This window comes from Phascolarctos cinereus, unplaced genomic scaffold, assembly GCF_003287225.1.
Source record: "Phascolarctos cinereus isolate Bilbo 61053 unplaced genomic scaffold, phaCin_HiC Scaffold_1;HRSCAF=81, whole genome shotgun sequence".
In the NCBI taxonomy this organism is placed as follows: Eukaryota; Metazoa; Chordata; class Mammalia; order Diprotodontia; family Phascolarctidae; genus Phascolarctos; species Phascolarctos cinereus.
Window position 1 is genome coordinate 284,082,272 of NW_027555514.1, and position 15,060 is coordinate 284,097,331.

At 42.7% G+C, this 15,060-nt stretch overlaps 1 protein-coding gene across 2 annotated transcripts in view; it reads right to left on the minus strand.

Moving 5' to 3' along the window:
• MRTFA (myocardin related transcription factor A) overlaps positions 1–15,060 on the minus strand; it is a 151,437-nt gene that overhangs the window by 129,773 nt on the left and 6,604 nt on the right. Inside the window, exon 1 of one of the 2 annotated variants that reach the window (XM_020982676.2) lies at positions 7,198–7,427. The exons of the other annotated variant lie outside the window; for it this stretch is intronic. Within the exon in view, the coding sequence (XP_020838335.1) occupies positions 7,198–7,243 (46 nt within the window). The 5' untranslated portion in view covers positions 7,244–7,427. Of the gene's footprint in view, positions 1–7,197; positions 7,428–15,060 lie in introns of those variants that run through there. 2 annotated transcript variants of the gene reach the window in all.

Below are 15,060 nucleotides of genomic sequence, written 5' to 3' on the forward strand. Positions count from 1 at the left end.
AACAGATGGCCTACATGCAAGTACAGATACACGTTTAGAACTACATCCGTACTCTTATAAATAAAACACTTTGTTATGTGTTCCTAGAAACCCAATAGCTAGGATGTATGGAACATGAAGGATGGAACTCCCTCCATTGAAGACCATCATATTTTCCCCACTCTAGCCCCTTTCAAGAACGTTCAAGTCAATTCAACCAACTTGTACTGAATTATCACACCTCTGTTCTAGGACTCAGGGGTGGGGAACCTGTGGCCTTGAGGCCATATGTGGCCCTCTAGGTCCTCAAGTGAGGTCCTCTGACTGAATCCACACTTCACAGAATCCTTCTTGGATTCAGTCAAAGGGCCACTTGAGGACCTAGAGTGAGACATGTGGCCTCAAGGCCACAGGCTCCCGACACCCCGTTAGGTGCTGGGGACATCAAGAGGAACATGGGGTCAATCTGATCAATCAAGAGCCCCATGTTTCCCAGTCCCTGAATTCTCAATGCCACAGGAAAGGGAACGTGGCTCCAAGATTTCTGTCAGCACAGACAGCACCCAGAACTGTGCAAAACGCAATCAAGCACTTCAGCACTGCTTGTGTTCGAGAGGATGGAAATGCAGGCATTCACTCGTGCTAATTTTCAGATTAAAAGCATCCTAGAACCCATGCACCAGAAAATAATAAAGCAGCATGACAATTTGCACGAAAGAAGAAAGACTAGATATATGAAGGTAAAGAAAGCTGTTTTCCTTTATTGAAAGCCAAATTTAACATTGCAGAGTCCTGACTTCATCTATAAATCAAAGATCAGTGAGGAGGTGGGGGTAGTGGGGAAGAAAGTTAAGAAGTAACCAAGCCTTATAAAATATTTTGAAATAAAAACCCAGTAAAACATAAACCAAATAGAAAATAATGCAATATGGTTGAGACAAGAGCATTCTCAGTTGTGCTCAAGTATAAAAGTCCGTGAATGGGGAATCAGGAGACTTGGGTTCTAATTACAGCTGGCTACTAACAAACCATCACCTTGGTTAAGCGTCTCTGGGCATCAGCTTCCCCATCAGCAAAATCCAAAGGGTTCAACTAGATTGTGGATTGGTTACCGGTAACTTCCAAAACAAGTATAACTCTGGAAGCAGATCCCTGCAGCTTTTACAGCCCAAACCAGCAGAGTCTGTGTTTTCACAAGCTCAGTCTGTCCTATGCAAGTCACTTCACACCTACGTCGAATCTTCTGGACCCTCAGGTTTTTCATCTACAAAATGGGGCCCAATAATGCTTTTACTATCTACCTTACAGAGCTGTTTTAAGTAAAGTACTTGTGAACTGCAAAGCACTATGGACACTAGAAGTATTATTGTCTGGGGGTTGACTCATTTCAATAAAAGGCAGATGAGTTACAGACTACAAGTAATGAAATGACTGAATCTCTCACTTTAGAAGCAGACAGGGCTGAGCTCTGGCATTCGCTCACCCTCCATTTTGCCCAAGGTAGAGCCCACTAAGCTGGACTTCCCTCCCCTCCTCAGTCACTGCTTCCATTAACAAATTGCCCTTTTAACCATTCTGGCTTGCTGCTACCGTGACAGTTCTTCTGCCTCATACTTGCCCCTCAGAACCAGGCTCATCCTGCCTTTAACATGACAATTTGCAGAACTAATAAAGTTAATGTATTAATATTCATTATAGTGGAAGATTACGGGAGATCTTTCAGACTCTCTCAAATTCCTAGGGCACATATATTCAGAGTAATAAGTGGCATCTGGAAACAAGAAATAATTATTACTGGTCAGTCAATTACTTTACATTATACAAACTGGGTAAAATAATAAATGCATGTGATGTGGCTCTTCAAAAGATATTTTCTAAGAATATTACCCCAAAACGGCTCTCTTCCCTTAAAAGACTGCCAGCTTCTACACGTGATGGTTTTTGTAAGGTCCCTTGCAGGTCTAAAAGCCTATGTTTCAAAGACATGGGGTCTAGAAATAGGCAGGTTGTATTATTTGCTGGGCCTGGGCTAGGCCTTCTGAAGCTTTAAATTCAAAAGCAAACCATTCCTTGCTCTCAAGGAAACCACATTCAAACAGAGGAGGAAGCATACACATCTATAAGCATAGATACAACAGATACCAGGTAATATGTACTGACCCAAACAGCTAAGTCAGTCACAGCTGATCACTGTGCAGAACTGCTGTTACTGTGTACAATGTTCTCCTGGTTCTGATCATTTCACTTGGCATCAGTTCATGAAAGACTGCCCAAGTTTTTCTGAAAGCATCCTACTCACGATTTCTTTTTTTTTTTTTACTCCTCCTCATTTCTTATAAAACAATAGTATTCCATCACAATCATATACCACAGCTTGTTCAAACCATTTCCTAATTGACTGGCCACGACTACAAGAGTTGTTAAATAACTGGTTTTGAATATGGAGATACTTTTCCTTTTTCTTTGATCTCTTTAGGATACAGATCTATTAGTGACACTGCTGGATCAAAGGGTATGCACAGTTTTATAGCCCTTTTGGGCAAAGTTCCAAAATGCTCTCCAGAATGCTCTCACAACTCTGCCAGCACCATCACTGTCCCAATTTTCCCACATCCCCTCTAACACTGGTTAATATGACAGAAACGGAAAATGGCAAATCTAATGACAAATCTGATGTGGTACCTCAGAGTTGTTTTAGTTTGCATGTCTCTATCAATAGTGATTTAGAGCATTTTTTATACGACTATAGATAGTTTTGATTTCTTCACCTGAAAACTGACTTCATATCCTTTGATCATTTATCACTTGGAGAATGACTTGTATTTTTATAAATCTGATTCTGTTCCCTATACATTTGAGAAATGAGGCCTTTATCAGAGAAACTTGCTGTAAAATCTTCCCCTCAGTTTCCTGCTTTCCTTCTAATCTTGGCAGCAATGATTTTACAAAAACTTTCTAATTTTGTGTAATCAAAATTATCTATTTTACATCCCCTGATCCTTTCTATCTCTTGCTTGGTCATAAATTTTTCCCTTACCCATAGACATGTCAACTAAAATTTTCCATGTTCCCCTAATATGCTTGTAATATCACCCCTTATGCCTAAATCATGTTCCCATTTTGACCTTATCTTGGTATATGAGATATTGGTCTATATCCAGTTTCTTCCAAACCGCTTTCCAGTTTCCCCAGCAGTTTTTGTCTAATAGTGAGATCCTGTCCCAAAAGCTTGCTTCTTTGGGTTTATCAAACACTAGATTACCATGATCATTTACTACTGTGTACTGTGTACCTAATTTATTCCACTGATCCACTACTCTATTTCTTAGCCAGTACCACTTTGCTTTCATGATTACCACTTTGTAACACAATTTGAGATCTGATACCGTTAGGCCACCTACCTTCACATTTCTTTTCACTGATTCCCTTAATATTCTTGACCTTTTATTCTTCCAGATGAATTTTATTATTTTTTCTACCTCTATAAAACAATTTTTGGTAGTTTGATTGACATGGCACAGATTAAGTAAATTAATTTAGGCAGAATTGTCATTTTTATGATATCAGTTCAGCCTACCCAGGAGCGATTAATATTTTTCCAGTTGTTTGGGTCTATTACAGCTAATGGTGGTGTTAGATAGATACTACCTATCATTTTAAGGAAAGGATCTTCCTGAAGTGCAGATCTGACCTCTATCACTCCCCTATTCAAAGAAAATCCAGTGGCTTCAGATCACATCCAAAACAAAATATGAAATCCTCTAGTTAGCAGTCAAAGCTCTTCATCAGCTGCCCCCTCCCCTGCTTTTCCAGTGTTCTTGCACCTTCCCCCCCCTCCCCCCCACAGCCTCTGCAATCCAGTGACACCAGACTCCTGGCTGTGCTCCCACAAGGACCTCCTCTCAACTCCGGGCATCTTCTCTGACTGTTCTCCAGGGCTGGAATGCTTTCCCATCTCATCTCTGCCTTCAGCCTTTCCTGGTCCCTCTGACTTCTCATGCCTTTCCTCTTCGGGTTAGTTTCTGATTTAACCCATCTGTAGCTTGTTTGTGTTTGCATGTTTCCATCTGCATGCTGTCTCCCCCACGGGACTGAGAAGTCCCTGAAAACAAGGGTTGTCTTTTACCCTTTTTTTGCATCCTCAGTGCTTAGCACAGGGCTTGGCACGTCATAGGTGCTTAGTAGATAGGTACTGACTGACTGACTGGTAGATGACACAGATGCTAAGGTCACCAAGGACACACCAAAGGCCTCTGTCGAGCTGACTGACGACGGCGCCTCTTACAGGTCAAGTACATGACAAGCCCAAAACACAGAGGAGACTACCTCCCTCTGCCACCGGCACAAGACTGCTATCGGGAGACCTGAACTGCCCAAACCTAGAGACGGGGCCCCTTAGGTCAGCGACCTAAGTCTCCTCATCCATCAGCAACGAAGCCCTAATATTACGATGCTGTTGCATGGACACAAGTCACGCTGCTTTGCCTCAGTCTTCCCTTACTCTTGGTTTGCGAAGTCCCAAGCTCATCTTGCTGCCTCCAGGAATGCCAGCCCAGGAGAGTAACAGCTGCTGTCTCCTTTCCTCATCACCAAAAAACATGCGGGCAAGAATGAACAGGTACAAAGAGTTGTAGGCTTTATTTTCTTAATGTGTTAACAGCCTCGTCTACAGGATGCTTATAGAACCAAACTCTGGTTTGTTCCTGTGTGCTGAGAGAAATTTCTAAACCCAAACTTTCCAGGATCAACATACCAAGCAGACTCACAGTAAAAGAGGAACACTCAGCAATAACCCAACAAGCAGTCATGTTCAAATACGAGAAGAGGGGTCAGCCTTCTTCTGCTTCTCCCAGAAAAACACAGCCAGGAGCAGGGTGGGGGGTTGGGGTGCCAAGATCTGATTCAATGCATTGAAAAACTTCCTCACATAACTGTGAGCTGTTCCCAATGGGCTATCTCCAGGGTGACGATTCCCCTTCACTAGAGGTTTCCAAGTCAAGACTAAGTGATTACTTGCCCAGGAAGTTATAGGAGGACTCCCTTGCTCAGGCACAGGCTGGCCTCGGTGACCTTGGAGGAGCCTTTCAATCCCGAGATGCTTGGGCTCATGCCTTTTTCTTGGCACTCTCTCTCTAACTGTGTATACAGCATACAAAAAGCTACCGGGGTCTTACCGTGACAGTATGCACTAGAGCACATCACCTCCTATGAGGCAGCCCCAACATGGGTGACCATTCAAATGGGTTCCATCATAATGAACCAAAAGTAACTCATCAGAAGATAGCTGAAGCACGGCTTTGCAACCGCCATTATCAGAGTGAGATCCAGAGTATTACTGCGAGAAAGTTAGTGCCTCATGCCAATGACTGCCTTCACATTTCTGGCAGACTGGTTTACCTTGAATCCACTGAGCAACTGTTTCAATTTCTCTAAAATCCACCCTTTGCAGTTTATCCAAGAATTTGTTTTGTTTCCTTTGACGTCAATACGTCACTGGGCAGCTGCAAGATAGCTGCGACATTCCACAGAACAGGCGACAACCTTCCAGGAGCAGCAAATCCATCAACTGAAGAGAAGAGAGAAATCAGGGCAGAGAAGCCTGCCTACACTTTTCATCCCACCCTTACCTGCTATCCAGCTCAATTTTCTCTATCCTGCCCTACACACCATTTTCCCCTGAAACTTTCATGAAGTGGCTGGACAAACAGATGGGTGGCTAGGCTAGTCTAAACATATGTCATAAGGGAGAAAAGCTCCTAGACTGGAAAAGGAAAGATTAAGGAAGTCTTAGTAAATAGAGTACTGAGAGGCCCATGAAGAAAGCAAAAATGTTCCTGTCATTTGAGGGACTACTCAAATACAGGTGTTAGATGTCCTATAATGAGTTCTATAACTAGAAGTAAAGGCTCACTGAAATTGTTTGAGAATGCATTGTTCCAAAACAAAACGGACAAAACCTAAACAGAGTAAGACAAAAATATTGTCATAAAAGAAAGCATGCCAGTAATTTTGTCAAAGACAGATGTGAAGCATTAAGATAGAGACCAGACTGGGGAGATGCAGGGAGAAGGCAAAGGCAAAGCAACCTGGAAATATACAGAAAACCACATTTGCAACGGCTCACTAAAAAACTGACTTAGAGAGTCAGGAAGAAGAGGTAAGGAAAAGTGAGTGGTTTTTGCTGCCTCCTTTCCCTTCTGCACAGGGATGCCTGGTGGAAGCTGAGGCTTCTACTGATGACTATCTGGAGCATTCACTCTACCTAAGCACTCCCCAAGGAAAACCGAGAGACCTCATCTGCCAGTGATGGCTTATGCCAGAACTAACAATGAATCTTATCCTCCCCTCTGAGTGAAGGCTAGAGGACGGGAAGAGGTTATCAAATGCCATTTGTACGAATCTTTGAGGATATGTTCTCATTATGAAAAAAAAAAAAGGAAAATACTACACAATATTTCAGCCCAAGTCTAAAAATAACACAAGAACACTCCCTTATTTTTAGAGTGCTATCCTGAAAGTTTAAAAATCCTGGCAATCTAGACAAGCCCATTAAAAACAAAAGGAGTTAAAAAAAAAGTTTACTTCTAAGGTAGGCAACGTCTACTGCAAGAGACAGTGCATAGTAAGGCTCAGGACTTACACCTTCATCCTTGGCTGTTGTCACCCCAAATGTGTACTCACCATCTGGAACGTCTCCAGGATAAACAATGGGCAGTAAATGAAGATACCCACCACCCAAGAGAAGCCAGGCACTGAGAGTGGAAGGAACCTTTCTCAGGACTTCAAGGAGACAGACAAACATTACTTCATGTTTAAGAGGCGCTTACAAAACGTTGGTCGAACTGAATAGCAGCAAGACCTGACAGCCCTAAAGATAGCAATGCATAAAACAACAAAAGCCACTGCACTATCCCTCATTAAAGTAATCTCTGAAATACCTGATTAGACTAAGTTTTATTTCCCCGCAATTCTCTTCTGAAGAGGGCCTTGAGTTCAGCCACTATAGCACTCATCACTGATTCTGAATGTTGGCATTTTAAAACAGAGGAAAATTATCAACTGTTAATTCACAATAAAAGACTGAAAATACCAGTGAAATAAGCCTAGTTTCTGTCTTGCCTTCACCCTGAAGTCCAACGCCTTAGGTCATCTAGCCATTCTAAAGATGATAGGCCTAGCCCAGAAAACAAGTTTATAAACAAAAGCTCTGGTGATTACCTGAGCGCACAGCCGTCATTAGCATTTCAGGCTCCAGCAGCGTCATGACAGCCCCAGCAAAGCAACAGACACACTCTGACTAAAGAAAATTTGAAAAGGCTCCTCTTGTCTTCAGAGGCCACTGAGAACCTTCTTTAAGGCCACTCTCACACGCCTTCTGCTGAGATCAGACGGAGAACTCTCCCTGGAGAGAGTAGTTCCCAGTTTATCCAACCCACAGGCAAGCTGAGATGGCCCGGAGTTGAATGACTGCCCACAGGAAGCTGAAAAGCACTCAAGTCAAGACTCCCAAGTGTGCTTAGAACAGGGAGCTCCTCCCCTTGCTAGCCTTCTTTGGGGGAAGGGGAAAGACACAAAACAAAAAGACACAGAAAAGCAGAGGAAGAGTTCCACCTTCTCCCCAGACCAGAAAGCAAGAGATTCTGTACACATTCCCAATCCTCTAGGGATCCTGCTAATGAAGGAGCTTAGGTCTACGGAAAAGAGACCACATTTAACACACTCCAGGGCACTCAGGGACCAGATTCCAGAGCCACTAAATGTGGACAAAAAAAGGCACACATCACACACAAATGTGAATGCTATGTGAGCATTATATATTACACCCCCTTAGTCTGGGATATTTATAGAAGCCAGGCCAGAGAACCTAAATATTTGCCTACAGAATTCGAACTATTCCCTCCTCCCTTAACCCATTAAAATGTATTTCCACAAAATTATCTAAATACATTGAAGAGTTTTCATCTTCCTCAGGTCATTCTCCTACAACAATCCACTCACAAGCATCTAAAGAATCCACGTGATCACATTTATACATTCAACACTGTCTGTTTTCTTAAGAATAAGCTAAGCTAGCAGATGAACAGTTCCTTATTACACACAATTAACATATTTTAAGTGGCAGACATTATCCAAATCAAATGAAAAAGCATAATCCTAAGACACTGTGTTCTTGCTTCAGTATCTGTTTACTAACACAGAGTGTTTTCTGAGCTGAAACTTAAAAATGGATGAACAGAGACCTGATCAGGGCAATGAACCGTAGGAGTAAAGATTCCTGAAAGCCTGTTAAGTTATCATAAATTCCCAGAGTTCAGAATCTACAGAAAAATCAAATCATCACACTTTCCTCCTCTTATCAGTCCTATACAAAAATCAGTATGCATAATGACAATCCAGGTTTGATATATTTGCTGTTGTTCCTGCTCATTTTACAGATGAGGAAACTGAGGTAAACAGGGTTAAGTGACTTGCCCAGGGTCACACAGCTAGTGAGTGTCTGAGGTCACATGTAAACTCCAGGCCTAGTGCTCTGCCCACTGTGCCACCCAGCTGCCCATGTCTGACACATGCAGTTAACTACAACCTTCCAATAATCAGAATGCCCTGCTTGCCAACATTAACTCCTGTCAGAAGTCTACTTTAGCTTCATAACACACCGTCATTCAATGTCTGGTAAACGAATGCCTCAATGCCAGAGTCACTTGCAAAAGAGGCATCAGAAGGTAAACTCAACCACAGACAAATGAGCAGTGGTAACAGAGATCCTCTAAGAGATACAGGGCTCAGAACTATCCGAGGCCCCGACTCTGTTATGCCAAAGTGAAAAGTTCACACAGATTTCTAGGGGGGGAAATTCCTCAGGGCCTCAAGGGAAAGAAGCAGAGGTTCCTCCCTCCTCTGCCTGCCCCCCCCAACCAAGAATGTACCATTTCAGAGAAATCAGGAAAGCTCTTTTTAGAACTGTGGGAGTGAATCAACAAGAGATGGGAGCAGGAGCCAGCGTGGGCTAAAAGCTGCTTGGAGACAAGATTTTCCACAGCGAGGTTCTCACTGCCCCCTCTGGCAGCCTCCTCACCAACCCCCTCCTCAGTGTTCAAGTCAATAAGACCAGAGATGGCTGACTCACCACTTTGTCCCTACACAGGATGTACAATGAGCTACATGGTGGGTTTTCAGCTGAAACAGACATTTGGTCTGTTTTCTGTGGACAAAGAAGAGCAAATTACAGGTCTCTGGGAAAAGGAATAGGTTCTACTACATACTGACAACTTTCTTCCCCTCTTCGCAATGGTAGTGCTGTAAACAGCCTAATCTAGCTCAGGACAGATAAAGTGACTTTTGCATACCTATGTAATAATAAAAAGAATATATGTTACCAAGTGTTCACTTTTATCACAATGTTTTCACATTCAGGATCATTTTCACGTTCATAACCCCAGGATCTAGCACAAGGTTCTGCTACTTAGTAGGTATCACTGCAATCCTTCTTCCACTTCACTTGATCACATCCTTTCTCCTCTTCTCCAGCAAACTGCCTGTCAATCAGACCCTTCTAATCTTCAAACCATTCAGTTCCTTCACTGACGACAGATATGTATAGGTCTCCCTAGCTGGGTGCCACAGTGGATAAAGCAGCAGGCCTGAAGACAGGAAGACCCAAGTTCAATCTGGCCTCCGACACTTACTAGCTGTGTGAATCTGGGCAAAGCCACTTCACCCTGATTGCCTTAGTTCCTCATCTGTAAAATGCTCTGGAGAAGGAAATGGCAAACCACTTCAGCATCTTTGCCAAGAAAATCCCAAATGGGGTCATGAAGAGTCAGACACAACTGAGACGACTGAACAACAACATTCTTTTAAAAAAGAAAAAAACAAACCTTCTTTCACCAGACCCTACAAACCCCTCAAGCTAATGTCCCATGTCGTTCCTTCCTTTCACAGCCAAACTCCTGGAAAAAGCTGTACCCTACGCTCTCTGCTAAAGCTCAGCTTAGACTCCTCCTGACTCGCTGCTTCTGACCTCCTCATTCAACTTAATCTGTCTCTCCTGCCCCACCTGGCATCCCTTTCTCCCAATCTTCAATCTCTCTCTGCCTACTGGCTATTCACCTACTGCTCACAAAGATGTCCATGGCTTCCCTGTCCTCACATGATCTCTCAATCTCCACTAGCTGTGGTCCTCTCTCTCTTGTGTCCTTCACAGTTCTACCCTTTTCCTTTCCTCTCCCTCCCCTTCTCTTCAGAATTCTCTACAGCCAAGCTTACAACCTCATCATTCAACAGAAACCGTTCTTCAAAGTTACCAAAGGTCTCTTAATTATCAAGCCTAGTGACTTTCTTTCAGTCCTCACTCTTCTTAAGCTCTCTGCAGCCTCTGACCCAGCTGATCCTTCTCTTCTCCTAGATAACTTTCTTCTTTCTAGGCTTTCATGACTCTGCACCCTCCTGGTTCTCCTCCTGCCTGTCTTGGCTTTTAAAGCCCTTCCTAATCCCGCCTCTTCCTGTTTCTCCATCTTCTTACACTGTCCTCCCCTCCATGGTGATCCTGGGACACTGGCCTCCATCCCACCTCTGAACGTTCTCACTGACCGTCTCCCACATCTGGAACATTCGCCTTCCTTGCTTCAGCCTGGCACCCTTTTCCAGTCCTCTTGGAGCTCTGTGCCTTTCCCCTGAGACCGCTTTATCCTCAAACATCACTGTTGCCATGTTGTTTCCCCCTCAGACTGGGTGTTCCTCGAGGGCACAGATAACTTTTTCCTTTCCTTTGTATGTCCGAAGCTTAGTCCAGCGCCTGGTACAGGAGAGGCTCTTCAGAGAATCTTCCTGACCAGCTCCCCAAAGTTACCAGTGATCTTCTAACTGTCAAAGTGATCAGTCTTTACTCAGTCTCCATCCCTCTTGGCCTCTCTGTAGTCTGACACTGTTGATCAACTTATCCCCCTGGATACGCCCTCTCTTCTCCTGGTTTTTAGGAGATTCCTCTTTCTTGGTTTTCCTTCTACTCATCTGACCATTCTGTCTCCGGCTCCTTGCCTGGCTCTTTATCTTATCTCCACTCCAAGGCTCTGTCCTCAGCCACCTTCTTTCCTCAATCAGAGGAATTTCTATCCAAGTTTTACTTTATGAAATAATTCCCAATGAGATGCAGCCCCTGGGTCTCAGACTTTGATAGCTTTAACCACAGCATGCTGACCTACTATACATGAGTCCTATTTATCAATGCAATCTTACCATCAGGTGCCCTAGGGGATCTGAATGATTACAGTGGAAAGGATACGAAGCATTATTAGCCTAGTTATGGACTTATAATGACTTAAGATTCACATAATGCCTTATGGTTAAAAAGCACTTTACATATATTCTCCTGTGATCTGAGAGCCCCAGGAGATACATAGGACAGGTTACTCTCACAGTCAGGACTTGAACCCAAGTCTTGAGACTCTATCTCCAAAGTGCTTTCCATACCACTACCCTACTTCTTCTAAGACAAGGTCAAAACAGAATGGACTGTAACGGTTAGATCCAAAAGGAACAAGATAAGCCCTGTCTAGTAATGACAAAAAGCTAAAACAATATGGAAATGATGTCTTCTGCCATGAGAATGCCTGCACTAAGATATGGAATCTGCTCATCTAGTTTGGGGGTCTTTGTTAATGGGGCACTCTCTTACCTGCCCCCAAGAAAGCCCAATGTGGACAGTCTGAAGAAGGCAGCAAGGCAGAGACCACTAAGTCCATCAGCAGCATTGGTTTTACATCAGCCACCACACTACCACTGAATCCTGGAGAACTGTCCATTCAACGGTGCAGTGATGTGGCAGGTCACATAGCCGGCACAGGTTACAAAAAGGACCTGCCCCCAGGCCTCCTTGATTCCAAGGCCAGCCCTTTCAATCCATGAGGTGGTGCCACAGTGCACAGAGGGACGTGTACTTATGAAGACAGGAACTCAAACTTGGCCTCAAACAATTGCAAGCTAGGTGAGCCTGGTCAAGTCACTTAACCTCAGTTTCCTCATCTGTAAAACAGAACAGCATCTACCGCACAGGGATTTTAGCTCGGTGCCTGATACATAATAGGAGCTGTATTGAAATGCAGCCTTATCCCCTACTCCCCGACACTGCCAGGCTGATTCAATATAGCTAGATGAGCATCTGGGAGATGAAGATACCAACTTCATAGTAGCAAATGAACATGACACATTTCCCAGTTACTGAGAGTGATGTCAGAGCCCCAAGAAGGCACACTGAGGGTTCGATTAGTGAACAAAGAAAGCTTCCGTTTGATGGCAACATATTCCAACATCAGAATATGCTGGGGGGACTTTGCGGACAACCTCTGTCCCCAGTGCTATCTATCCCATAGAAACTCACACATTTCAAAGACAAAGTAGTTCTAGATGAAGGCTGTTGAGTGAGAAATCTCTCTCTCTCTCTCTCAAGCAGGAAGAATAAAATGCACAAATGATCTAAAATTCTCAATTTAGTCAACAGGCTTTCTTGTTTACTTCTACCACCAAACTTTACCCTAGTGCATTTAAAAATTAGATTTTATTTTCTCTACCTACTCTCTGTAATTTCACCGCTGACAGAGACGATTGTTTCACTGCTAATGATAAGCATGAAGGCAATAAAATGAAGGGCCTGGATCACACATGAATTGCCCCAATCCTGGATATCTGAGTGTTGTTCATATTTCTAATAACTAAACTCTGGCCCTCAGCATAGCTTACAAAGGCTTTTTTTTTAAGTCTCCATAGGGCTACAGACAGGTAAAATATCATCTCACCTTCATGTCCATTTCTGATAAACATATTCCCAAGCATACCTGCAAGTTCACTGTTTACTATTTCGAGGAAATCTAATCATAATGGTAATACCACAGGTTCTAACTAGTTAGGTCTCTTCCCCCAAACACCTGGTGTTGTGCAAACTAAAAGGACCCCGAAGATAACAGCAAGATGGCACTTCAGCAAGACATGCCAGGCTCTAGGCCTCTTCCAGCGTCCTGTGGTCCAATCGATGCCTCCAAGGTATCAGAACTCATCAAATGCAGAATTGCAATCAGCACAGATTTTCAGGTGCGCTGTTCGTTGCTCCAGGACAGACACAGACAGCCGTTTCTGCTAACTTTTAGGGCCAAAGCAAACGTCAGAGCCATAAAATTGTGACTGCAAATATCCAACCCTTCGGGACTTTTTTTATATCCTTGATGGTGGTAGAGCTCACATCATTCTTTAAAAACTCCAATGTCTAAGAAAGAATTATGGAGTTTGAATGCAAATCCAAACATACAACTTTTTTCCTTCTGTTGTGTTTTATTTCCTCTTTCTGGCGCTTCCTCCTATTGGTTCTAATTCTTCCTTACAACATCACTAATGTGAAAATATGTTTAATAGGGCTGTATATGTATAGCCTTTATCAGATTGCTTGCCATCTTGGGGAGGGAGGTGGAGAGGAAGGGGGAGAAAAATTTAAAACTCAAAAGCTTATGGAAGTGATTGTTAATAAATCAAAATAAATTAATTTAAAAAAAAAAGAACTCCAATTTCCATATCTACTCACCTGGGGGTTCTTAACCTGAGGTCTGTGAACTAGGGTGTTTTTTTTAAAAGCATTCTGATAATTATATTTCAAAATAACTGATTTCCTTCCCAATCCAATTTTAATTGATTCATTCAAAAATATGATTCTGTAAAGGGGATCCAGAACACACAGAAAGTTAAGAAACTTCAGCCCTAGATCATGTGTACCCTAGAATGCTCTGGGCCAAATTTTCTTTTTTTTTATTAATTTATTTTCATTTATCTGATATAGGTTATACATATACATTCCTATTAAACATATTTTCACATTGTGATGTTGTAAGTAAGAATTAGAACCAATAGGAGGAATCACCAGAAAGAGGAAACAAAACACAACAGAAGAGGAAAAAAACTAGCAAACAGTATGCTTCAATCTGCTTTCAAATTCCACAGTTCTTTCTTTGGATGTGGATAGCATTTTCCCTCATGCGGCCTTTGGAGATGTCTTAGATCCTTGTATTGCTGGGAAGGGTTAAGTTTATCAGTATTAGTGACTGCACAACGTGGCTGTTATTGTGTACAACGTGCTCTTGGTTCTGCTCACTTCACTCAGCATCAGACCATGTAAGTCTTTCCAGGTTTTTCTGAAGTCAGCCTGTTCATCATTTCTTACAGCACAATAGTATTCCATTACAGTCATAGACCACAACTTGTTCAGCCATTCCCCAATTGAGGGGCATCTTCACAATTTCCAATTCTTTGCCACCACAAAATCTGGGCCAAATTTTCAACTACCACAAGTGGCATCTTTGAGTAGAAAGGAGAAGTTCTCTATGCAAGACATTTATACATAACTAGTAAGTCAGTAAGCTAGTTAAGTCAGGATTCTTTATTCTGCATACAGTTTAACTGCCTTGGAGAAGAAATAAAGAACTGACTATATTTCTAAGCACCATGGCAAACCTCTCAAATTTCAGAGAGAGAGAGAGTTCTAGAATACTATTAAGAACAATTTCATTTTCAGTTTCCTAAGAATATACTACAGACTCCGATTAAGAAACAGAAAATTCTCAGGGTCTTAATCTCTCAAGAATCCATTACTCCTAATTGCACATATTAAAAAATGCCAAATGCTCTTTACATGCCGTTCTTCCATCATTTCCAAAAGATGGTTCCCTTGGCCTCTTGGTGAAGGTCTTCCACAAGAGTCTGCCCTTGGGCCTCTTGCCAATCTCCCTCCTGGCAATCAGGTCCTTATACAAAACAGGCACTTAATAAGTGTCTCCTGAGCTGACCATTCTCTTCAGTGCTGGCCTCTCCTCTGAGCTCTACACCCATACCTTCATCTGCCCGAAGTACATCCACCCCAAGATTCAAATCAATTCAACCCAGCAAACATTTATACAATATGAGGTATATAGATAAGGCCTTCTGTTAGACACAACAGCAAAGTCCAAAACCCAAGAGTCCCTGCCCTTGGAGGGCTCAGCAAATGAATGCTACACACACACAAAATAACAGAAAATCATTTCATGATGGAGAGAATCTTCAAAA